This window comes from Myotis myotis, unplaced genomic scaffold (assembly GCF_014108235.1).
Source record: "Myotis myotis isolate mMyoMyo1 unplaced genomic scaffold, mMyoMyo1.p scaffold_m19_p_20, whole genome shotgun sequence".
Taxonomy (NCBI): domain Eukaryota; kingdom Metazoa; phylum Chordata; class Mammalia; order Chiroptera; family Vespertilionidae; genus Myotis; species Myotis myotis.
The window spans coordinates 20,197,515-20,223,920 of NW_023416325.1; the positions used below are offsets into that span (position 1 = coordinate 20,197,515).

Below are 26,406 nucleotides of genomic sequence, written 5' to 3' on the forward strand. Positions count from 1 at the left end.
TATGCTAAAGACTAGACAGAGCAAGGGGCTTGCTGTCCCATAAGTAAATGACAATAGTTAGGAACATAAATACCTCCCGAATGTTCTGCTGCTCCACCTCGTGCCGCTTGATCATTATTTTCCGTTTGAAGAAACGACAGTTTTTGTCGTAGTACAGTCTCTGCTGGGTGAGAAGGTGGGCTTCCTCTTCGGCCTGTGTGTGCTGCAAGTTTTCTTTATGCTTGGATATCCGCTCTTGCTTTTCTTTCTTGGGTGTGCTATGATCCTCATTCATCTCCTTCACAAGAAAAAAGGGGGGGAAACCATGCCAGTCTCATCAGCCAGAGAAATTATAATAGTTTATTGCAATGGTAGATTGAATTATTTGGAAAGCAAATGAAAATGTAAACACAGCCTGACTTGATGTTGCCCCTTTCCCCCAAACACACACATACACTTTTTAAAATCAATTAATTGAATATTAAGTGAGAGGAAGACTTGTTAGTTTCCAAGTCTCTGACTTCTCAACTGTCAGAAATTATTTGTTCACTCATCAATCAAATACATATTTACTGAGTTCCCATCATGTGATGGGCACTGTGCAAGGCATGAGGATACAATGGTGAACAAAAGAACATGGTATCTACCATCATGGAGCTTTCCAGTCTAGAATAAAAAAAGAAACAAAGAACCCTATGAACTAAAAATGACTGTGACAACTGCTTTGAAGGTGAGTTCTTGGTTCTACAAGAATGTTTAACAGAAACTATTGAACCTCGGTAACAACTGGGCTGAAATTTGAAAAATCATAGGCATTGACCATTCAAAAGGAAAGGGAAGAATACTCTGGGTAGAGGAAACAGCATATGCAAAACCATTAGGGTGAGTTAACTGAAACATGGTATGTGCATGGCCAAGGAACTGAAAGGCCAGAGTGTGGTGGAGTGTTACATGAGATGAGGCTGGACAGACAGGCAGGACCGTTAGGTTAGAGGCCTTACAGGCTGAGTTAAGGATCTTTAGTATAGGAGAAATGGATTTCATATCATGGTGGGGGGTTATTATAATGAGATGCATTTCAAGAAGATGACTGTTATGTGGAAAACAGAATAAAGAAGGCAAGAGTGTGTCCATGGAGACAGCTAGGAGACTAGTGCAAAGGTCCAGATGAGAGATGATAGAAGCTTGGACAAAGGAGGTGGGGAAAAGACCCAGAGAAGTAGACAGGTTTTAAAGACAGGAGGTAACTCTACAAATGTCACTCATTTGAATTTTAGGGAAAAACAGTCTTCATTTGGGATTATAAGCCACCTATATTTTCAAAAGGACAAAAATCATTAGTATTTCAGCCCATAATGGTAAAGAGAAGAAAGCAGTGAATTGGAACAGTTAAGAAGATGTGAATCTATGGGGAAAGTAAGATGACCACTTTTAGGGAAAGCACAGTGTACTCTTCTTTGTTCATACTGTTCCTATGGACAAGCTTGACCTATAATATTTGGTTAACTACTCAGTAAAATCCCCTTTAATTGCTAACACCTGTTTTATTTAAAGTTTTGTGATGCAGACATCACACAGTATTTAGGTTATTTTTGTGCTTAGTCAATAAGTCCTTGTAAATCAACTTTCCTGTTATAATGAAGGCTTAAGTGAAATATTAGCATCAACAAGAGTATGTGCTGTTTCCAGCATGGAGTAGGCTGGGATCACAACAGGGAAGCTGGTGACTCACTTCTTAATGCCATAACTTTACTATTAGGTTTAGCATTAACCACCACATTGCACACCCAAATTCATATATGTTCATAAAAATTCTCTCCAAAATCAAGAATAAATTATTTCTGGACCATCCATCATTTTGTATTATCCATGCCCCTGCTATCTATCTGTAGTGGGGATCATGGAGATTGTTTTATCATTTCAAGGACAATTCCTTTAAGTATACCAACATCTAAATATACATGTCACTTTTTAAACAGTGTGAACCAAGCTTTACTTCATAAGGAGTAGTACTAGCTTTGCACAGAAAGGCTTAGTGAGGCTATCTCAAATTGGGTTTAGGCCCGTTTTTCTTCATGAGCGCGTTGAGTGACTTGTAAGTTCAGGCCTGTAGCCTCCTGCACTCATAAATCTGAGCATGGTGGACCCCAAACAGTCTTATGTCTGAAGACTGAGTGGGGACTCTTGAATGCTGTTCTGTGGCAGAATCTTCTAAAGGCAGAACTCATGCAATCTCCAAATGCCTTAGTATTACAAGAGCTCAAAATGGTGGCTGCGGTCATATTGTATGCCCTCCAGAGCATGAGTAAACATACGGCGTTAGAAATAAGAAGACATTTGCAGCTGAGAAAATTTCTTACTTAAAAATCAAGGTGATCTCTGTGATCCAGAAACATCCTTCTATTGTGATGTAATAATTATGCTTAAGCAATAACTAAGAGAAAATGGAGAGAATGTGAACCTTCGTAGTTGGACTATTTTTCTCTACAGCTTGGTTTTCTAGACTTTTTGGTGTCAGAGATTCTTCCTATTTAGGCAGTGTGGAGCAACTACAAGTGTCTGTGAGGCCCAACAATTACCAGTGGCACATCTAGGCGGGACCAAAGATCCCGAGGTCCCATCCCAAAACACTTGCTTTCATTTTCCAGTTGAAAAAATAAATGGAGAGGAACATTGCTAAGACTCTTACTGTTACCTAGAATCTGAGCTCAAATGAATGATTTCATATACTAGAACAATGCCCCATGTTGAATTTTATTAAACCTTCATACACTAGTACAGTGATGGCGAACCTTTTGAGCTCGGCGTGTCAGCATTTTGAAAAACCCTAACTTAACTCTGGTGCCGTGTCACATACAGAAATTTTTTGATATTTGCAACCATAGTAAAACAAAGACTTATATTTTTGATATTTATTTTATATATTTAAATGCCATTTAACAAAGAAAAATCAACCAAAACAATGAGTTCGCGTGTCACCTCTGACACGCGTGTCATAGGTTCGCCATCACTGCACTAGTAATTGACAAATAAGAAATCCTAAGTTTCAGGAGAAGGAAAGTCTATGGAACTGGAGGCGATTTACTTGTAAGTACTGGTGAAAGGAGAGCTGAAGAAATTTGAGCTTTCAGGTCCCTCTGAGGGCACACTAGTGGTCTTCAACCAAACATTCAAGATTTAATCATTCACTTATCAAATATTAACATGTACTAGACACAGGGATACTAAAAACACACACAACATGGGCAACAAAACGTCTACAACGACAATTACTACTACAAAGTAGTCATGGTCTCTACCTATATCACTTACTGGCCAACAGGCCAGTAGGGAAAGTAGCTCAAAGAATCACCAAAAGAAAATGTATAATTGAAAGCTAGTGTCATGAAACCAGAGGCACCTGCCCTGGTCAAGGCAGTCAGGAAAGGCTACCCTGAGGAAGTGATATTTAAGTTAAGGTACTAACAAATGATCCTAAATCTTACAAGGAGGAGGAATAAAAATAAACAGCAGAATTACAGTCAGGGAGGGATTGAGGGTGAGGTGTGTGGAGAGCATCCTGATGGAAGAAACACTATGAACAAAGACCTTGGGGAAGAGTAGAGTTTAATACACTTGAGGAACCAAAAGGTGACTGTTGCGGCAGGAGCAGTGAAGTGTTGGGGGTGGGGTAAGCAGGTGGGGAGAACACTGCTGTGAAGTGAGACTGGAGGAGAGGCTGATAGTAGACCATGTAGGGGCTTCTAGTATTTTGATTTATATTAAGAGCAATGGGAAGCCAGTAAATATTAAAACCATGAAGTGATATGACTAGACTTATGGTTTGAAAAGATCACTCTGTCTGAAGTGTGGAGAAGTGAGCAAGATGGTTTAGAGTTAGAACAAATGGTTCATGAAGTATAGTGCCTGGACCCCCATCAGCATCACTTGGGAACTTGTTAGAAATGCGTATTTCAAATTCCACTCCAGACTCATTGAATCAGAAAATCTACGGGTTTATTAGTAATCTGTTTTAATAAGCATTTCAGATGATTCTACTGTAAAGTTTGAGAATCAATGGGTTCCACTCCAGACTCATTGAATCAGAAAATCTACGGGTTTATTAGTAATCTGTTTTAATAAGCATTTCAGATGATTCTACTGTAAAGTTTGAGAATCAATGGGTTAGACTACATACTGATCACAATGTATGATGAATCAATTTTAAGTTCTAACCATTCTAATGGCAAATTGGTGACTATAAATATTGGTATTCTTACCTCTTTTATTTTTTCCTTACAAATCTTATACTGCTTCTTCTGACTTTCTAAGAAAGTTGTCAAATCTTTCTTCTGCTGGGCCAAGATCTGTTGCTGGAACTTCTTCTCATCTGCTGCAGCTACCTTTGCCTGCAAAAATACCAAATATGATCTTGGATGACTTGTTCTTCACACAGAATTTAGCCATATATACTCTCTAATGCAGGGGTGGGCAAACTTTTTGACTTGAGGGCCACAATGGGTTCTTAAACTGGACCGGAGGGCCGGAACAAAAGCATGGATGGAGTGTTTGTGTGAACTAATATAAATTCAAAGTAAACATCATTACATAAAAGGGTATGGTCTTTTTTTTTTTTTAGTTTTATTCATTTCAAACGGGCCTGATCCGGCCCGCGGGCCGTAGTTTGACCACGGCTGCTCTAATGCATTGAAAGAATCCATAAATGCTGAATAATGTAATTTTGGACAAATTATTAATTAAAAACAAAATAAGGAAATTTTTATTCTGATTTCCCTGTATCTTCAACAAACATTTTATGGGAAAAATATGAAGGAAAACCATAAACACATACATGAAAATATATGGGATGAAAGGTAAACTAATAATAATTATAATAAATTATAATAATTTTTTTTCATATTGTTGACAGCTGAAGGGTTATATTATAAAGATGGATAAACATAACTGGTCAGTTTTATTCCAAGAATCTAACTTTAATTGATTAATTATTGCAACTATCAGATTTCACATCTAATATACTGATGACATTTGATTTCTTAGTTACCTGTCAGAATTCACAACAGTTAGACACCAGGACATTTGGGGGCTTCTTAGTGGATTGAATGCCAAACAAATAAAAGATAACCCAATAAATATTGGTTCCTTAGAGTGAACAAATCTAAATTTTAGGGAACCATTCAATGAAGCACTTATGTAGATAAGGTGCTTAAGAATCATGCTTCATGGTTCTTTTTTATATATCTTATCTGATGTTTAGCATCCATGAACAACCATTCTTCCATTATGAATGATCCTCCCCACATATCTACCAAGTCAAATTTCCAAGAAAGAATCTGACTGGTTTATTTAATCAACGTCCATGAGACCTCATGGATGGATAGCTGTTGGTGGAATGCTTCTTCTATAATTCTGTATTTTCCTTTCATGTGGCTAGAGAGAGAGAGTCTAATTACTGAAATACCCTGGCATCCTGTCCCCAGTCACTTCATCCCCAGGGAACACATGTTCACCCTGCTTTTCCACACTTGTAAACCTTATGGGAGGTGCCACAGAAGGCGACTCATTTAGTACTACTAGGGCCTGGGTAGGCAGGCCTGGCTAATTTTGTTCAGTAGGATTAGGCCCATCTTTCTTCACATATAAATCACTTCTCCCATCTAACATTTATCAGCAATAAAGGTGATAATTTTGACTGTCTGCCTTACCCATCCCTCTGTTTTGAAAATTAGTTAGAATCAGGATGGGGAAGATAAAATGTTCTCTAGAATATTCAAACAATAGCCAGACTAATTACTTGCTACAATTAGTCAGGTGCCCATCCAGAGTCCAATCAGCTGTAGGCAAGGATTATCACCAGCAAAAGGGACTATTTGTAGAGCAATTTTCCTTTGAAGAGGACTATGGGTGTGGTAGGCACCGTCCAAGTTTCCATAGGTTAGAAGCATCTTTTGTGCGTGTGTGTGTGTGTGTGTGTGTGTGTGTGTTTTAATTTTACCCAGGCCAACAGCAAAGGATTGATGCTCAGAATATATCTGAATAGACAAGAACATGGTACGCACCTTTAGTTACTATATTAACTTTTTAAAAATATTTTTTATTGATTTTTTACAGAGAGGAAGGGAGAGGGATAGAGAGCTAGAAACATCGATCAGCTGCCTCCTGCACACTCCCTACTGGGGATGTGCCCGCAGCCAAGGTACATGCCCTTGACTGGAATCGAACCTGGAACCCTTGAGTCTGCAGGCCAATGCTCTATCCACTGAGCCAAACCGGTTAGGGCTACTATATTAACTTTTAAGATAATTTTAAGTAGCCCCATAAAACCATCCCTACTCCCTCACCAAAGCAATACTGTTCCTTTATTACCAAAAATCACACCCCTCTTGTCTCCTGCTAACTGGCTGGAACAGGCGTGGCAAGACCAGGGCACGAAAGCATGCGTACACATACTGACCTCCTTTTCTATGATAGCCACTTGCTTCTTGGCCAGCTTCTCCAGCTCGATGGACGAGTTGTTGGCATGCGTCTCCACCTCCTTCTGTAGCTTGAGGCGGTGCTCGTCCATCTCAGCCTTCAGCTTGTTCTCCAGGGCGATCAGCTGCTTCTGGTGCTGGCGCCGCATCCGCTTATATCCTGACATCTGTTCCCGCAACTCGTTCTCCTGCTCATGCTCATGGATCTGCCGTGTAACCTGATTTGGGTTGGTAAACAGAAGTCAGGTAACCAGGTTCACGAAAGGCAAACTTTCAGGCAAAGGAGAAGAACCCTCTGGCATAGTTTTATTTACGTACTATTTCCTGAACACTTAACTGGACCAGGCACTGTGCTGGATGCTCTTCATATACTTTATCTCTAATCCTAAAAACCATCTCACTCACTCATTCATTTTATTCATCTATGAGGTTGACTAATGTTACCACCCCGAGTTTAGAGACGAAAAAAAATTGAGACTTGTGGGGAATTTATTTATTCATTTGGCCAAAATAGATTTACATGTTTTTAATATATCATTATATACAAGAGGTGAGCAAAAGCAGGTTTACAGTTGTGAGTAACATCCTTTTGCGTTAATAAAGTTGTTGTAATAATCATAACCTGCATGTCTTTGTCTATACAAACAACTGTAAACCTACTTTTGCCCGCTTCTGTATATGCTCAAGGTCACGTAGCTAATAAGGAGTGGGGCTGGGATTCAGACCCATTTCTGTCTGATTCCAGAGTAATGCTATTTCCACTACCCCCGGGCTTCTCAACCTTGGCACTACTCACATGGACCTGGATAGTTCTTTGTTGTGGGGGCTGTCCTGTGCATTGTAGGATGTTTGGCAGCATCTCTGACTTACCCACTGGAGTCCAGCAGCACCTCCCAAGTCAAGACAATTAAAAAATGTCTCCAGACATTGCCAAATGTCTCCTGGCCAGAGTAGGGGTGGGGGTAGGGGCATCTCAATCCCTCTGACTGAGAACCACTGCACCATATCATACTGCTGGGCTGTTTGTTAAGGATTATGTCTCGAACAGTCATAGGAATCTTGAATATCCTTTAAAAAATAGTTAGAACAAGACTGATTTCCTATTCTTAATACGAATTGAGAGAAAGAGAAAGAACTCTCTCCCTTAAATCTTCAGAAGAGATGCTAACAAATTACAATACATCTACTTGCTGTCCTAAAGAGAAAAATAACATTTCTGTGATTTTTTGGACGGCCACTATTCTCATTAGTTTTTCCTTAACCCATTCACAAGTGAATGGCCAACAAACTGAACATTGCAAATGTGAATTTTGATATCTAGTTTCTATTTAACGTATTCTGATTTTTCAGTCCTTCCTTCAATTTATCACCCCTCGTTATTTTCCTGTCAGATTCTCTGTCACTTCCTTCTCTTGTATTTATTTTAGAAAAAAAATTATAACTTTAGTTTTGTTTTTCACTAAGCAATTCAGTCATTCCTATGTACTATTAGCCACTTCTCCTCAATCTAAACCTCAAACAAGTTCTACTGGAAATTTTCATGCTGCTAGTACTTCTGTCTACTATTTTCAGTTTATGGGTCAAAGTGTATTTTGTACAAAGAACAGGCTGTTTCTCTACTCTTTTCAGAAGGTGTCCCTGCATATTAGACTGAGTCCTCACTAGCAAGAGTGCAGTTCTGTACCTGGATAGTATTACCAAAGTTCACATTAACATTAGCCGAACTTCGAAACCTTTCTAGCTGAAACTAACGCTCGGTTTCGTATTCATTTCTTTTTTTATAAAGAACAATCCTCTCTAAAGGACGAGGAGTAAGAGCAGACAATATTTCAAGACCAAAAAAGGAATATCATCACCAAAGAGGCACCTAACACTCTAAAGATTATTAATAATCTTTTTTGTTATCACAATTATATATTTTCTAATGGACTTATTTCATAATAAAGAAAGAAATAGTTTGAAATATATGTGTATATTTCACTTCATGTTTGTGCCTTCCTGAAGTTCAACTGTAGGGATTAAAAACAATTCCAATCAACAGAAAGGATACCATTTAGTCCTTTCTGAACTCACTTGTTTTTCAGACAAATATGGCAATAAAATGTCTCTTTAAGGGTAATGAGTTTCAGAGATGATTTATCTGTGTTCTTTTTTCCCCTTATTTTAGTATTCCTTCTTTAATTAGATTTCCAAAGGCGAGGCATGGCACACTCTAAAGCTATTGAAACTTGCCAGCAGAATGGTTTGTGGTCAATAAAATAAAATATGGCCATTTCCCTAAACCAGATGGCCTAAAGATAAAACAGAAATGACTTGTGTCAAGAAATTTTCTATCCTAATTGGTGGGTGAGTCCCTGTGAAAAGGGTGGTCCTACTGCAAACCAGATCATACTATTATGTGGCAGAAACAAATTACAAAGCTCAACATGCTAGCATTGTATAGCATTAAATTCCAGGAGAGACACTTTGCTTTTAAATGCTTCCCATGATTTGAAAAATCTCCTTCTTAAATTCCTACCATCACCTTCTATTTATACAACTAACTTTCTGAGTTACAAAGTCATTGTCTTTTTAGACACAGATAGTATTACATTTCCATGTTTAAGCTAGATAGATGACTGTAAATAAAAGTATAACCAGATGTTTCATTTGTAAAGTCTAACATAAAATTTATTTTTTAAAATGTTACCTAGAGTTATGTATGCCTGTGCATTTTTTACCACTTTATTTTTTAAATATAATTCTTTATTGTTGAAAGCATTACATATGCCCCCTTTACCCACATTGTCCTCTCCCAGCCTGCCCCGCCCCCCAATGCCTGTGCATTTTAAGTTTAAACCTCAGGTCTTATGAATAAACTATTTTGTCAATAAAGTAAAAAAAGCTCATAATTTTTATTATACTTTATGCTTTAAGATGTGTTTCTCATGTAATTTACCTCTTTAATTTTTATAAAGCCTGGAATTTGAGCTAAGATCCTATGGCTCTGAAATTGCCTGCGGAAATTCATATCACCAAAGAAGAAATGAATGAAATTTTCAGTTTTGAGGTAATGAAGGAAATCAACACCCCAAACAATCAAAGCTGAAGAGAGTGGTAAATCCAAGTAATAAATTGAATAAGTCTGAAAATGAAAGAAGGTTATAGAAATGTAGGGACTGTCTCACTCATTTGTGGATAATAAAGACCATTATAAACTGATGAACAAAAATAGATACAGAGGCAGAGCAGCATCGAACAGACTGTCAAACTACAGCGGGAAGGCCGGGAGGGTTGGTGGGGAGGCGGGTAAGAGATCAACCGAAGGACTTGTATGCATGCATATAAGCATAACCAATGGACACAAGACACTGGGGGGTAGGAGAAGCCGGGGGAATGTCAAGGGGTTGGGGAAAGGAGACATATGTAATACTCTTTGTAATACTTTAAGCAATAAAACAAAATAAATAAAAAGAAAGAAATGTAGGGACTGTAGTTTTCACAATCCTGAACTCAAATATGTGATCAACTAAAAGTGAGCAGTTTCATCTTGCACACCCAGTAGGTTGCTTGGAGGCAAATCTCATCCCATCCCTTACTATGTAACTGAACTTGGGCAAATTACTTAAGTCAGTTTTCATATGTAAAGAGGAACCACCCCTATGATGAGATCACTGATAAGATAACACTTGTGTCTAGCAAGGTGTCTGACACTTAGGAAATGTTCAGTAGATGCTGGTTCCCTTCCTTCTCCTGCCAGCCTCTGAGTAATCTGTCTCTTTTTCCCTCCACTATGCATTTCTGGTCATGGGGAGATAGGTCAGAAGTGGGTCAAAGAGAAAAGGCAAGTTGAACAATAAAACTGTACTTGTATCCAGGTTGTAGATTATAAGGATGTATAATTTCTGAACTTTAACTATTCATATACCTGGAATAATATGAAAAAACAAAAACAAAACAAACAAACAAAAACCCATAAAGGAAGACAACATTTTTCAGAAAGTTTTTATAGCCATTCCATTCTACCTGGTTTAATTCCAGCAAAACGTGGACTTACAACACACCACATCACCCAAAGTGTACTATATACCTACCAAGTACAGGACATTGCACTAGAAGGCTAATAAGCAACTTACTGAACACAAAAGAGGAGCATGGTGGCTGATAATGTTACCCTCTTAAGAGATCAAAGCCAACTTATAGGATTAATTATATGTAAGAATCAAAATAATGCTTATAATAAAACTGGCTACCATCGGAACTTAGAACAAATGAAATTTATAGCCAATTCTTAAAAAGAATATAGTGAGTACATTTTGGCATTAGAATGTTGACATCCCACTCTTTAGAATACCTAGGGGAAAAACATTTTATGTTCATGGGAAAAGTAACAGGCAATTCTGACTTATGCAGAAAAACTGACATGAAGAACTTTGAAATGCACACTTATAAATCCAAATTCTGATGTGGAAACAGGGCTGAAAGAGACTTCATTCATTCATTTGTCCATTCATTCATTCAATATTCATTTATTAAAAGTCTTGGGTCATGTGGGATAGGCATACAGATTGGACAATACAAGAAAAATGGTATCAGTAATGATCTTAGTGAGATTAAGAAGCCAACAAAAAGGAAAGGGGAGATATGCAATATTTTGCTAAGCATCCTCTGATACACTATCCAGGAAGAGAACACCTTTTCAAGCATTTAGAAACAGAAGAGTGGGGTTCAGGAGAGGTGAAACAGTAGCATTTATTGCTGAGGCTCTAATACTTTTATGCTTGTCTATCAAACTCATTCAGGTACCCAATTTCACAATTAGCTGAATAATCAGGTTGCATTTTTAAAAATCCAAATGAAGACTCCATTTGTATATGAGTTTTTCAACTGAATCTGTAAAACCAATGTCAAATAATCTATACTTGCTTAGATAGAACAATAACTACTTTCTCTTACATGCTTTCCTGGAGCTTAGAAACTAAGAGTTGTAGGTCCTTCTCCCTAATGCGTATTCTAATATAAATTCACCTGTGTGGTAGCATTCCAGTGAGAATTCCTTCATGAGACCAAAAGCTGAATTGTCTGATAGCTATGGTCTTGGTGCTCTTTATATTAACATTTACTATGGGAACAGCCAATGACCCAGGGCATTAGGAAATTTTAAGAAAAAAATGACATCAGATGTAACATCAGCTGAAACACTCTCATGGGTCACTAATCTAATTAAAATATTAGGATCTCCATTCACCAACAATAAAAACTCAAAAGGCAGGTGTCAAAGGCCCAACAAGTCAGTAATTTTGAAGAACTATATAAACTATTCCCTTTTCCAGATAACGAATCAGCCAGATAGGAACTTTCTTACAGAAGAAGAAGAAAGGATAAAATTTAAAAGATTCCATGAAATGTCCTTACTTTTCCTAATTTTTTAAAATAAGGTCAATAATCTTTCCCTGAAATGATTATTATTACATATATAGTTCTAAAGTTTCCTTAAGGTTTCTTCTGGTATCAAGGTTCGCAGTCCTTGTTTTTCCTTCGTTAGAAATGCAATTGTTCAGGGTGCGTAATAAAAATCTCAGTTTTAAGGTGCCAAATTAATAAAAAAACATCCAGCAGTAAAACCTATAGTCCATAGGCTTCATATACCTGTCAAGGACCCCATTCAAAAGCACAATATAGAAAGAAATTTTCAGGGGAAAACCAAAGAGCTAGGATTCTTTTAGGTATGTAGAAGAGATAGGCTGATAAAACAAATTTGAGGAACCATAATTTATTTTTTCAATTTGCAAGTCTGTTTAAAACATTTACATACCACTTATTTATCTAGTAATTGAAAAGCTCATTTCTAAATTTCTCTCTTTTGCTGCTCACTTTTGGATCACTCTGTGGCTTATTACCACTTCTACTAGAAGACTGTAAAGAAAGAGTAAAACCAAAATCAATCAATATATTATTGTTACCAATGATAAGAAATGAAGAGAGGGTTCAACAATGATTTGTTTGTTATACTAGACCTTCATTTCCCCATGATTTTACTCTTACTTTTATGTCATTTAAGTAATTTTAGTCCTTTTTCATTTGGGTTGGGATCCATGAAAAATGGATAAGATTCATAATATATTTTTAAAAATTAGAGTATTCTTTTTGATATTCCAGTGTCCTAATTTATATATTCTGATTGAAATTAGTCTTTAAAATAATATAATTGGTAGTAGAACTGAAGTACTTGGTAATATACATTGAAATATTCATGCCAATAGTTAGACTGTCCAAAACGGGATGTGGAATCATACCACTTTTCCCTTCCATTATTTTTTTCTCTCTCTAAAAAACACTAGATACAAATACCACTAAACTCTGATAAACTCCCATCAATCCCACTGTGATTCCCAAAACATTACATTTGAAGAGGGTTTTCCACAAAACAAAACAAAAAACCCAACTTACTTTGTGGCTACAGCAACAGCCTATTAGCTACTCTTTTTAACTTAATACAGGGGCAGGGGCCTTTTAGCAAATCAAAAGTCCACCAGAGAGACAGATCCCAGCTGTTCTCAGGAGGGGCACTATGAAGCCTGTAGAAGTCAGAGGGGTTCCTGAGGACATTGCCCACAGCCCTGAGGTGGCCTAGTAGGGAAGCAGCTTTCATTTTCCACAGAGAGGGAGACTGTGATGGCTGATGTACACAGAGCAGCGCCGGGTGAGCTCACAAATGCAAGCGTAAGATCATCCTGGCATGGCAGTAGTAGTATCTTACTTACTAGGAGGTAGGAGAGGTCATGAATATATGATGTGGGAATGAGGGTGTGGCAAGTGAGAAGAGAAGAGCAGAGAACCAGCCCTCGAGAGGGGAAATCCACTTGGTATAATGTCTGCTTCACATTCAAAACCTGCTTATGGTGCTCTGATTCTCAGTGGTTGTTCATCTTTTTCCTCTCATTTCAACATGAACAGGTCTGAATAAAGGTTACAAGTCTCACAAGAGTCGGTGGTAAGTAGTAACATTCCATAAATACCATATTTCTTCTTTTGTCAGATATCGTGGCATGAAGATATTTATTATTTAATATTTCATGCTTTATTTAGACTCAGAAGCATGTTTTTAAGGTGCTTAACAATCACTAGCAAATACATAGTGGACATTTTAAGATCTCCATTACACAGTATAGCATTCATTTAAAATGAAAAATTGTTCATTAAAGAGATTACAAAGAACTTCTATACAAAGAAACTTACAAACAGGCTTATTATTTATAAGGAGTCTACATTAAATTGCTTGCTTTTAAATAGCAGCAGGCATAGCAATATGTGGGTACTTTAAGTCACATTTTCCTTATATTTGGCTTTTTAAAGATTATAATCCATTATTAATTCCAAAGATAATCGAAGCCTCTTAAAGACTTGAGAAATAAAAGGCAAATCAGGTTTAAAAAATAGGACAAGAAAAATAATCATTTCTGGGTCGGCCTTGGATGATGTCATCATAGGTTCTAAATGTAATAGCCAGGCAGTGTACACTAACTCTTCCTGCACATGTAACCTCTAACATCAATTTGGGCAAAACAACTAATATTTCAATAATTTTTTGGCCGAGAAATGAGATTCAGAAGCAAAAGATTAAAGAGAGTTTAGAGTGCCAAGGATGAAACGATATGAGAGAGTGTGTGTGTGTGTGTGTGTGTGTGTGTGTGTGTGTGTGTGTGTGTGAACGCGCACGCGCACGCGCTGGGGACCAAGGGGAGGAGGCATGAAAACTAACTCTTCCAGCACACACCCCTTTTGCTACTACAAGGGCATCCAGCAATCACATTTGCAATAGTAAAAATGCTGAAGGATCCTACAGTATTTTTTCTTCCACAACCATCCCTATCCTCTCCTACAAAGCCCTTCTTGCTTTATTGGTGCCGGGAAATTCTTCAGGGGTTAAATGGGGAAGTGCAGCCACTACCATTGTTGCAATAAATAAATGAATGAACCAGAACGAACCAGCAATCCATCCCTAGGAAGCAAGTTATCTTATTTTCTACAATTATACACAGTAGCTGGCAACCATATATTTGAAAAAATTGTGTTTTACCTTTTGATATCTGTGTATACATTATTGATATACATGAATCTATATAAAAAGAAGCTTAGTGCCCTGCATACACATACATCAAATCCCTCTAAAATATTTTTAGCATTATTATTTTACTGAAAAGACAGTTTTTTAAAAATTAGATATAATAGCAATTTCATCTTAAAGGCCTTTTATTTTGCACATACAACATATATAAATACACACACACACACACACACACACACACACACACACACACAAAGGTTTCCCCCCCACCCCCCATGCCGTAGACAATGCTAAAATATCTGAGATCAGGTTGCTATGCCAACAGATTTTTTCTAAAATGAATAAAATTATTAGGAGGGAGAAAACATTCTTGACTCCTTTCCTCCCATCCATGAAGCCGAGAGAGGCTCAGGGAGGGCGAGAGGCTGCCAGATGGGGAGGAGGGGAAGGAAGGGAAGGTGAGTAGAGGGGTGTTTGCTTACCAAAGATGCTGATTTGATCGTGGCAAAGCGCTCTCTGTTCCGGTAGTGGAGGGCCTGGCTCTGAACTGACTGGGTAGGCCGTGGCTCAGGCCTGGGATCGCCGTGGCCCGCCTCATCCCTTATGAATACATGATCCTGCAGAAATGGATAAAAACAAGGAGAAAGTCCAGCTGTGCTCTTTCCTCGCCGGCTGCCTCTCTCTCACCCCTCTTTCTGCACAAGCACTGCTGTTTGAAATGCATAGTTTAGCTCTCTGCTAGTCCCCGCAGCTCCCACGGTACAAAATGAATAAGCAACACATTGCAGCCTTCAGTTAGGAATGTCAGCTGATCGCTAGTGGGATGCCTTCTGAATCCCTGGCAGGCTTTTTCTTTACCTCCAGAATCACATATATGCAAAAGAAAAAAAGAATAGAAAAAACAATGCAATGTACAGACTCCTTAGAACAGTTTGTTTAAAACGCTGTAACCAGATAATTCCTTTAAAAATGTCATGTCCATGTCTAGCAAGGAGGATGCTGGTTGCTTTTAACATAAAAGCGAGCCTCCGCCTCATTCCCTTGAAAGATCTGCTTTCTCAATTTAATTTTATTTGCGCTCTGTTCGGTAGGATCATCGTTCTGCCTAGAACCAGTGTAGGCTTGTGCTGAACTGCCTCTCTATCTTGTGCTGAGAAGATTCGGCAGTCACTGAGGGATCCTGCTTTCCAGTCATGATCGTACACAGTTCTAGCACCTTCTCTCTACAGCTTCTGAAAGGATTTTTTTTTTTTTTAGATTTAAAGAGACAGGCATACAATTTTAACCAAATGATAGTTTCACAAATTCTTCCTCAACTCAGTCCCGGTATGCTCACCAGTGTGAGAGAAGCTGGAATTTAATGCCCTTGACTGATTTAATCAAGCCCATGCTTCTTGATAGGCAAAGGTGATTAGTCCTATTGTAACACCCAGTGAAAATAACACTCCCTGGAAGGGCAGCAATGGATGTTTCTTAAATGCAACTGAGATGACTTTTAAAGGGGAAAATGCTTTCAAAGGGTGATGTGTCTCTCCATAAAAGATGGAGTGGTCAGTCAGTAAGAAGGTCTGACCCTGCAGAAAAGAAGAGACTATAATAATTAATAGCTCAAAAACATGTACAACCATGGGGGATTTTTAAATAGTACATGTTCAGGATAGTGAAGGAGAAATTAATTCTCTTATTTCCCTAAGGGTTTAGGAGAAACCATTTGTGAAAATTCAGTTTTGCATTTTGCCCATGACTACTTGAATTTTTTTTTAATAATTGCCCTTTCCTTCATTAGCAAATAAAATTAAAGGTTTAGAAAATATAAAATTTTATTATATACTCTAAAATGCTGATAAGTCAAAACACATATATTCCTTGAGGGACATTAAATTTTACATCTACGTTTTTATGTAAAAGCCAAGAGCCAAGATTAAATTTATCATTGGGCTGCTTTTCTTTATCCTTTTATAAATTTAGAATGCTTCAGAATGTTGGGATGGTAGCTCCCATTATATCTATATTTAGAGATTTTTTTTTCAATTTACTGTATTGTGATTTATTTTTAAAAAAATAATTAAGGGACCCTAAATGCCATTGAGGGCATATATATCAAATTTAAGGGATGTTCTACTATACTACTGTGCCATAAGATAGCCACTAGCCACATAGATATTTAAATTAAGTTAAAATGTAAAAATTCAGTTCTTAAGTCACACCAGCTATGTTTCAGGGAGACACTAATTATGGCTACCATATTGAATGGTGCAGATATCATTCCCATCACTGCAAAAAGTACTGTTAGTGCTGAAGATTAAAAATGCATTTAACCCATATTTTTCAATTTTGTAAAATAAATAGGTCAGTTAAATTTTTTCAATGTTATTTTCTGGGAAATCTAAACTCTTATTTCACAGGGAAAAGATTAGGTGTGGGACTGAAATTTATGCACTAAATTTAGGTTCTAGAGAGAAAGCCACCATTCATGTTGCTGAATATTCATTAACAAATTACATTTACCTCCAAAATTGATCTTTCTTAATATTGCAGTACCAGAAAAGCAAGAAGCTTTTAAATGCCAGCAACCAGAAGAGACAGACTAGGTAGAGGCCTGAGGACTCAGTTTTTGGTGAGGATTAGTTAGGTAACATTAAGTGCATCGACTGAGATCTCAAATGATGTGGCAGCCATTGTTTCAAATTGTTATGACTTGATTTACAGTGATAACCAGTGACACTAGAATCCACACTCCTCACATAATACAATAAAACAAAACAAATTTATGTGAAAATATGTATAATTTTAATATTATTACTTTAATTTCTCTCATAAAAATGAACACGTTTGAATTAGGATCCAGCTTATCAAATTAAAGTCACATTCTATTAGCTAAGTTTTTAAACTCAAGGAGCTTGGAATACACTGGACAAATTAAAACTTAAAAATCATAGTGATTTTGGTTGACACATAGCTAATTAGATAACCCAGTAAGGTCTATTTTTAAAATAATGCTATTTTAGAAGTTAGTCTGAAGAATACATATAAAATTTTAATATACTTTAAATATAATGCTGTTTCTTTACTTACTACCCATATTTTTTCTTTTAAAAAAGAGTTTTTAATTTTCCATAGCAATTTCATAACAGATGACCAACATTAAGGTATGCAAGAGAACCCAAAATGGGACAAACGAGTAGGTATTTATTTCAAGTACATAGGAAAGTGAATTTTAAAACAGTCAATTCTTTTGCATAAAACAAGTTCAAAACTCTGAAGACAACTTAAATAATGAATCCACTGAGAAGCAAGTATGAGCAAATTAAACTAACAACTTCACCAGGATATACTGTCTGTTGATTATTGTCCCTTTAAGTAGCAAGCAGTCCCTTTGAAAATGACTATACTTGGCTCCCAGTTTCTGAATTAAACACATTTTAAGGCTAATAGTGGAAAAGGTCAGTTTGCTATTTTATGCAGTTAGGCACCTGTGAAGATTATTTACAAATGATGGGAGGGCCATCTTCTTTGATGTTGAAAAATGATTTTAGAATATGAAGAACAATTATCATGTTCTACTTTATCAAGACAAAATAGCCCTGGCCAGTGTGGTTCAGTTGGTTGGAGTGTTGTCCCATACACTGAAAGGTTGTGGGTTCGATTCCCGGTTAGGGCACATACCTAGATGCGGGTTTCGCGGTAAGGGCGTGTATGGTAGTAAACCGATCAATGCTTCTCTCTCTCTAAAATAATAATAATAATTTTAAAAAACCGATATCTCTGTCCTGATTTGTTTGGCTCAGTGGATAGAGCGTCGGCCTGCAGACTCAAGGGTCCCAGGTTTGATTCCAGTCAAGGGCATGTACCTTGGTTGCGGGCACATACCCAGTAGGGAGTGTGCAGTAGGCAGCTGATTGATGTTTCTCTCTCATTGATGTTTCTGGCTCTCTATCCCTCTCCCTTCCTCTCTGTAAAAAATCAATAAAATATATTTAAAAAAAAACCATATCCTTGGGTGATTTTAATTGTTTTCAAAACAATTAAAAAATATTGCTTAAAAATACAAAATATATATCTTGGTTATAATTTATCTTTAAAACATTATCATCCGGGAACAAACAAACTAGCTTTTTGAAATACCAATATGATCTAGGACCAGTTTTAAGTAAATCTATGTTAATTTGGTAAATTTATAACATTCTTTCATCATAAGTAATAAAACTTCTTCAGATTAAAAAACAGCTGGTGTAATATCTGTTCCAAATCTTCAGTCAAAAGAATTGAACTTTTATAACAACATAGTGAAGTATGTGAAACATGAGGCACGCACTTTTTACTATTATACCCTGGACAAGGGGCTTTACTTTTAGTTAGAAGTTTTCTCTAAGTGTCTGAATAGTTATGCTTCCAAATTGAAGATTTATGGCGTAGCCCCTTGTTTAGAGCTTAACTCAAAATTAATTCTAGAAATCACTCCTATCAACTCTAAGTTTTGGATATGCCTTTATCACACTACTCAACACATTTACTTATCTGTCTATACAAGAAATTGTGGGAGTTTTGAAGGCAGAGGAAATGTGGTTTGAAAAATCTCAGTCACTCTAGCACCTAGCATATTGGTTGATTACTAGGTATTCAATAAATTTTTGCTGGATAAGTAAGCTTTAGAATATAGGCCTGAGATGTTAGAAAAATGGCATTTTCTCTTATATTATTTAACAAAATTCAAATCTGTATTTCACAAAAACCTGTCACTCTATACTCCAAGAAAGTTGTATAATAGTCACACACACACACACACACACACACACACACACACACACACACACCTTTACATGGGGGAGAGAGGGGAACCTAAAAATGGCTTTTATCTGGTGACAAGAAACCTTTCTATAGATTCCAACACTTTTCATGCTGTGGAGAAAGGACCAGCAAACCCACCATCTCTCTTTTGTTTTGTTCATTTCAAAATTATTAAATTACTGCCTAAGCAGGTATAGCTGTCAAAACCTGGGGATAGAGGAAGGGGAGAAGTTGGGAAAGGATACCTTAAGCTGGAAGGATAGCCATTAGGGAGAAAAATGACTAGCAGAAAGCTGAGGATACAGATGTTACTATAGAGAGGGGGTTTGCAGAGTGATCGGTTTAAGAAACATTACCTTCATATGTTAATTTACTTTTACTTTGCCAAATGTGAGTTGAAGAGTCAAAGAACCTGCCCTGCTCTTCAGCAAAAATAATAGGAAAGGCCACTGAAGCAAGGGAAAATTAAACTAGAACATCCTATTCCCTCAAGGATATTTCTTTTTTTTTGTTTTTCTTCCACGAAATTGGTCAGAGCTGTTCTTTTTTTAAAAGAAGGGGGCGGGGGGGGGGGGAATGACTAATAAGAAGGGCCAAGTAAAGCTTTAGGAGTTAGGATAGAATGATTTTTAGAAATAATCGCTGAAAGGGGGCTATGATGACTAGAGTTCTTTAGGGATATCTAAAATAATGAATAAATGCAGAAAAACTTTTAATATATTAAAATGTAATGAGCTATATGAATAGAAGGCAGCAGCAGGCAAAGATAACTAATTTTAGACTTTAACAAAATAAAGTATACCTTTTAGTTGACAAATTCAGAAAACAGAATTTGTTGCTCTCTCTATTCCCACTTAAAATAGTGGCTTAGACTTTGCTGCTTAGGATGCTATTAAAATCTGTTTGCTACTGCTATATACACAGTGATTTTAAGGAGTAGAGTGGAGGCTCAGAAGCAGGTTAGGTGATAGCCAAAAACTAACCTGGATTAAAACTTTGCACTGTAACCGCTTGTGAATAATCAAGAATTAGGGTGCAGAGTTGTGTCCTATAAAAGTTCACAAAACATTCATGGAGTGCTTACTATGTGACAGACACTGCTGGGCAGTAGGTGATGAGAGAGGTCCTGCCAGGTGGGAGAAATGGTGATATTCTTGTTATTGGAAAAAGCAGCATGGCAACACTAGCCAGGGGAAAATAAGTAAGTGCCTGAAGTTAATTTTGTCAGAATATACTTTTAGATTTATCAAATCATTCTTGCTCAAAAGGAAGATTCAATTAGGATCCTTTCAGGGCCTGGCAAAGACCAGAGTAGAGGCAAAGACTGGAGAGGAAGAAGTAACCTGAAATTCTGATGTCAGAGGAAATTTTCAATGTCCCACTTTACATTTTTGGGGCTTAATCTGAGATAAAACTGTCCTGCTAAAATCAGGGCATCTTTACAGAGCAGTTAATTGCAAGTCACACTCTTATTAGGTATATGTGGCCTTTAAAAGTTTACTTCCTAGCTTGGCTGGTGTGGCTCAGTGGTTGAGTATTGACCTATGAACCAGGAGGTCATGGTGGTCATTCCTGGTCAGGGCACATGCCTGGGTTGTGGGCTTGATTCCCAGCAGGGGGCATGCAGGAGGCAGCCAATCAATGATTCTCTCATCATTGATGTATCTCTCTCTTTTCCTCTCCCTTCCTCTCTGAAAGCAATAATAAAAAAAAAAGTTACTCCCTATTTAAAATGATAATCTATTTCATATCTATGACTTAACTAATTTAGGGTATGTTTGCTTGATTGCAACCATCCAGGGGAGCAAAAAATTCCCCACCCTTATTCTTGGATGTTCATATTTATTAAGTATGTTCTTCTTGAGTATTATTATTGGAGAAACTCTATTCACTTAAGTCTCTCAAAACATAAAGATAATTCTTAAGATTATTTAACCCTTTTAATCATTATACTTAGTGAACCAAAATAGCATAATGTTTAGCTATCAATGATTCTCTCTCATAATTGATGTTTCTATCTCTCTCTCCTTCTCCCTTCCTCTCTGAAATCAATAAAAATATATTTTTTTAAAAATGAAAAAAAATGGGATAATAAGATAATGGATAGAACATTGTTTATAATATAATTTAGTGATATATAGGCTTTACTAAGATTCTGGACCTGGACTCATACAAAACTGGTAAATCTTTCGCATAACAATACTGATTGCTTTCTTTCTAAATAATCTTTGTGGTCACAAATGATGATAGCCTCAGAAGTACACCACCTCCTTTAAGGAAGGACATACTGCTGGCAGTGGTCTTTGGCTGTCAGCTCTTTGAGGAACTGCTTCGGCTGCAGAGGGCAGCCTTGCCCAAGTTCATACTCTCCCCAGGCTGCTCAGTTCATTGACTGATCTAGGTTGGGGTATCAAGGCCTGGCCATTCCGGCCCAACTCTAAAGAACCATTTTAACTCCAGAGCTCCCTGGGAAGTTCATTGAGGCTGCCATTGGGCCTACATCTCAGTTCAACTTTGCCTTCTGATAAATGTTGCTTCCTTCTCTTCCCTTCCAGAGGTATTCATCCCCAAAGAAATGCCTAATAAATTTTAAAAACCTGTTGTGATAAATCATCTCAGCTCTACTTCCTGGAGAATCCAACCTGTGACATCAATGTTACTTACATGTAATATATTGTACTTAGCATCCCATCTGCATGGAGAAAAACGGACTGATCACAGGAGTGGCTTTTCGAAAACAAAACAAAATAAAACAAAAAACCCAACCCTTTTGCAAGTGAAATCTTAAGTGGAGTCCAAATATATAATGTAAGAGATGAAGCAGAACTTGTCCTGGGTGAGGTGTGGATAAGGCTTGCTCCCGAGGTACCTCTACAAAATAGCTTGAGGGTCATATTAGAGATTTGCTTCTTTAAATATTATAGGAATTGAAGCACAAAATTTTAGAGCTGGAAGGGATCTTTGAAATCATACAGAACAACTCCTAATTTTACAGATGGAGTAACTGAGGCCCAAAGAGGTTTGTGACTTATCCAAAGTAAAGAAAAATTAACAGTGGCAGATAGAATTATAAACTAGTTTCCTCATTCCTATAGTCCATTATATAAATTGTTTCACTGAGAGTTTCAGATCCTATTTCATTTATGTTCTTAAGTGAAAAACTTTTAGGAATTCAAATGAACCAACAAATATAAACTAAATATTTTTTTTTGTTTCTATTGTGTTTAAAGATGAAATATTTTTAAGCACAGGCACACCATATTTAACATTAAGGTTTCACATATAATATGTTCTATTTTATAGTCTGCTTATATGTATTTTCCTCTTTTTATTGTGGTAAAATACATATTAAACTTACCATGTTAATAATTTTTAAGTATACAGTTCAGTATATACTGTACTGAAACTCTATACCCATTAAACAATAACTCCCCATTTCTCTCCTCTCCCGAGCCCCTGGCAACCACCATTCTACTTTCTGTCTCTATGATTTTGACTGCCCTAAGTATGTAAGTGCAATCATACAATATTTGTCTTTGTGAGTAACATATTTCACTTAGCATAATGTCCCCATGGTTCATCCATGTTGTAGCACATGCCAAGATTTCCTTTCTGTCCTAGCTGGTTTGGCTCGGTGGATAGAGCATTGGCCTGTGGACTGAAGGGTCCTGGGTTTGATTCCAGTCAAGGGCACATGCCTGGGTTGCGGGCTCGATCCTCAGTGTGGGGCATGCAGGAGGCAGTTGATCAATGATTCTCTCTAATCGTTGATGTTTCTGTCTCTCTCCCCCTCTCCCTTCCATTCAGAAATCAATAATATATATAAAAGATTTCATTTCTTTTTTAAAGCTGAATAATATTTCATTGTATGTATGTACCACATTTTGCTTATCCATTCATCCACTGATGGACACTTGGGTTGCTTCCATGTTTTAGCTAATGTGAACAATGCTATTATAAATAGGGGTGTACAGACATTTCTTTGAGATCCTGCTTTCAATTCTTTTGGGTATGTACCCAGAGTAGAATGAGTTAACTCATTCAAAGTTTTATTTGAAAAGGTTTTTCAATTTTCTTCCATCACATTTCCTCTATCTCATAAGAAAAAAAGAAATACATTACGTAACTTAATTCTACCTGAGAAACATTTTTGTGTGTGTGTGTACCAAATACAACTACCTTTTACTTCAAAATATAAATTAACATTTATTCTTCTTAAGGAGGAAAAAGTATTAAAAGACCCACATCATCACAAGAAAGCTCTATACCAGCATGCCAAAATTAAAATGAAAACCCTCAATGAATTTGAGACCAGGGTCTTCTTTCTTTTTCTTTTTTTAAAAAAAAATATATTTTATTAATTTTTTATAGAGAGGAAGGGTTAGATGGAGAGTTAGAAACATAGATGAGAGAGACAGGGATGGAGAGTTAGAAACATCAATGAGAGAGAAACATCGATCAGCTGCCTCCTGTACACCCCCTACTGGGGATGTGCCCACAACCAAGGTACATGCCCTTGACCGGAATCGAACCTGGGACCCTTCAGTCCATAGGCCGATGCTCTATCCACCGAGCCAAACCAGTTAGGGCAAGGGTCTTCTTTCTTATTGATTATACCAGTAGCATCTTTCTTCTAATTTTGGGTTCCCATTTAAGAGGTCCTGGAGGAAAAAAGTCCAACAGAATGTCTCTTCTTTTTCTATCTATATACCCATGGAGCCTCAGAGGAAATAGAAAGGAAAGAGCCAGATGTCAGCATCCATGCAAGCTCCTTCCAAAAAGAGAGCCTCACAAAACCTTCTTTTCTACCCTTCAAATATATGCTCACTTGCCTGTATTGAAAGGCCAGCGGGCAATGCTGAACTCTTAGCACGTTTCTACATCTGTCTGATATACGCTTTTCCATGGCTTTCTTATTACCTGGGTCCTTGCTGTCTGTCTGGTCTCAATTGACTCTCCACATAGCTCACCAAGCTCGAACCCCTCTGACCTTTCCCCTCTTCCTTGAACATATAAAGTTGTTTTTGTCTCTAGTACTTTGCACATGTTGCTTTCTGACTCACCCCCATTGCTCACCCCAAGTTACCTAACTTCCACTTGTCTTTAAAGTTTTAGCTTAAATGTCATTTTAGTAGATAGGCTTTCCACTACTTCCTGCTAGATTAAATCCTCCTTTTACCCAGAGCAAGTTTCATAATTACATGATATAGTTATTAGTATGATTATTTGCTTAATCTCCCCTACAGATAATAAGCTCTATGAAAACACTATGTCTGTTTTATTTCCTCTGTATCCACAGGGCCTACCATAGTTCCTGGCACATAATAGAGGTCCCCACCAGTATTAGTTTAATAAATGAATAAGTTAATCAATTCAGAAAATAAATATGTATCCCTCCATTATTCACAGCCAGGGACCAATATATTTTCTCCTGCCCTTCATTCTTACCTGTTTAATTTTCGTTTCTTCCCAAGAATAATGCACAACAAATAGAAGTCTAAGTGAAAAAAAATTCTTTAATATGCTCTCACTAGAATTAGAATGTGCTTGTTGCTATTTATTAAAACAAGTACATATACACCTCAAATATACCTAATAAGGCCTTAGCCAGTTTGGCTCAGTGGATGGAGCATTGGCCTGTGGACCGAAGGGCCCCGGGTTCGATTCTGGGCAAGGGCACATACCTCAGTTGCAGGCTCCTCCCTAGCCGGGGCCCTGGTTGGGGCTTGTGCAGGAGGCAACCAATCGATGTGTTTCTCTCACATTGAAGCTTCTCTCTGTCTTTCCCTCTCTCTTCCATTCTCTCTGATAATCAATGGAAAAATATCCTCGGGTGAGGATTAAAATATATATACCTAATAAGAACAAAATTATAAGGGATTTTTCCCTCTGAAATTCCATTCTGTGAACTTATTCCCTAAGGTCACTCAAAACACTTTTGGGAATTCTTGCAAAAAAAAAAATTATTGATAATTCTGTGAAATACTCATGTTACAGAAATTGCTTTGAAAGAAGCTTAAATTTTTTTTTCATAAAGTATTTCAACTTATGAACCATGATAGGCTTGTATGAAATGAGGATCTTTAGTTGGAAAAGTAAAGTAAAAATAAAAAACAGAATCATTCTTTCAAAAATGAGAATATAGTATTTAAGGTGACAGAGAATCAGTCTTAGAAGAATTAGAAACAATAAATACAAGAAACAACAGAAAAGAGAAGAAAGTGTTTCTAAAACACACAGTATCTTGGGAATATCCATTAAGAAGCACACTCTGCAAAAGCATTCTTCTAAAAGGGCACACCCAAAGGTTTTACACAGGAAACTCTCAAGGTCTGCAGTATTACGGTTATTGGTTTAGAGAGGGGCTTACTGGTTTCTTTGAGTTGGAGATTTGTGGATTTTTAAATTTTTACTTATTGATGGTGGTAGACTTCAGAGTAACAAGGAGAGGAAGATAAAGAAATAGGCACAGATGTAGCTTACACAGTCCTTCATTACCTTTTTACTATAAGAGAACGTATCCAGTGCTAGGTTTAGTCCCATGCGTCTGTTGTAAAAAAGGTAACTTAAATATCTGAATGTTAAGTGACCTGAGGTGGCTTCACGATGATTGATAAAGCCTAGAGCTCGAAGGGGACTGTGCAACCTACCTTCTTGTGCACAACAGAGGAACTGGAATTTACTGTGCTTTCGTCATCATGCATCATGACAAGTTCAGAGCTGCTCTCATCCATGACCTCCTGCATGCTATTCACACTGCTGCTCTGGCTGCCTGTGCTCACAGACATGCTTGGGATAGAATGGTTGCTCCCCAGGCTGTCCATTTCCCTGCTCAGGCTGATTCCATGTTCGCTGTCCTATAAAAAGGGGGCACTCGGGTTAAAAAAAAATGACTGGAGATGAAGCGCCAATCCATTGACTAAGCTATTAAGCACACTCAATTTTGCAGTGCCAGGTTGCTTTTCTGCCAAATCTGCAAAGATAAACTTTTTATGTAGTGGCTCCACTACTCCCCCACCATTTTCAGACATCTCAAATTCACTCTATGCCTTCCCCAGGGGCCATTCTGGACATGAGTCATAAGGCTCCAAATGCTGCGATCCCAGGGCTTTCCCCTGT

The 26,406-nt window shown here is 37.4% G+C and overlaps 1 protein-coding gene across 9 annotated transcripts in view; it reads right to left on the reverse strand.

Annotated features, from left to right (window-relative positions):
- Positions 1–26,406, reverse strand: part of TAOK3 (TAO kinase 3) — a 151,172-nt gene that overhangs the window by 18,467 nt on the left and 106,299 nt on the right. For 8 of the 9 annotated variants that reach the window (XM_036353932.1, XM_036353934.1, XM_036353928.1 and 5 more), the window contains 5 exons: positions 25,938–26,144; positions 14,982–15,116; positions 6,434–6,670; positions 4,239–4,367; positions 74–277 (listed from right to left, as the gene is read on the reverse strand). In XM_036353932.1, the coding sequence (XP_036209825.1) occupies positions 74–277; positions 4,239–4,367; positions 6,434–6,670; positions 14,982–15,116; positions 25,938–26,144 (912 nt within the window). The remainder of the gene's footprint in view (positions 1–73; positions 278–4,238; positions 4,368–6,433; positions 6,671–14,981; positions 15,117–25,937; positions 26,145–26,406) is intronic. The other variant, XM_036353933.1, reaches the window with a different exon arrangement.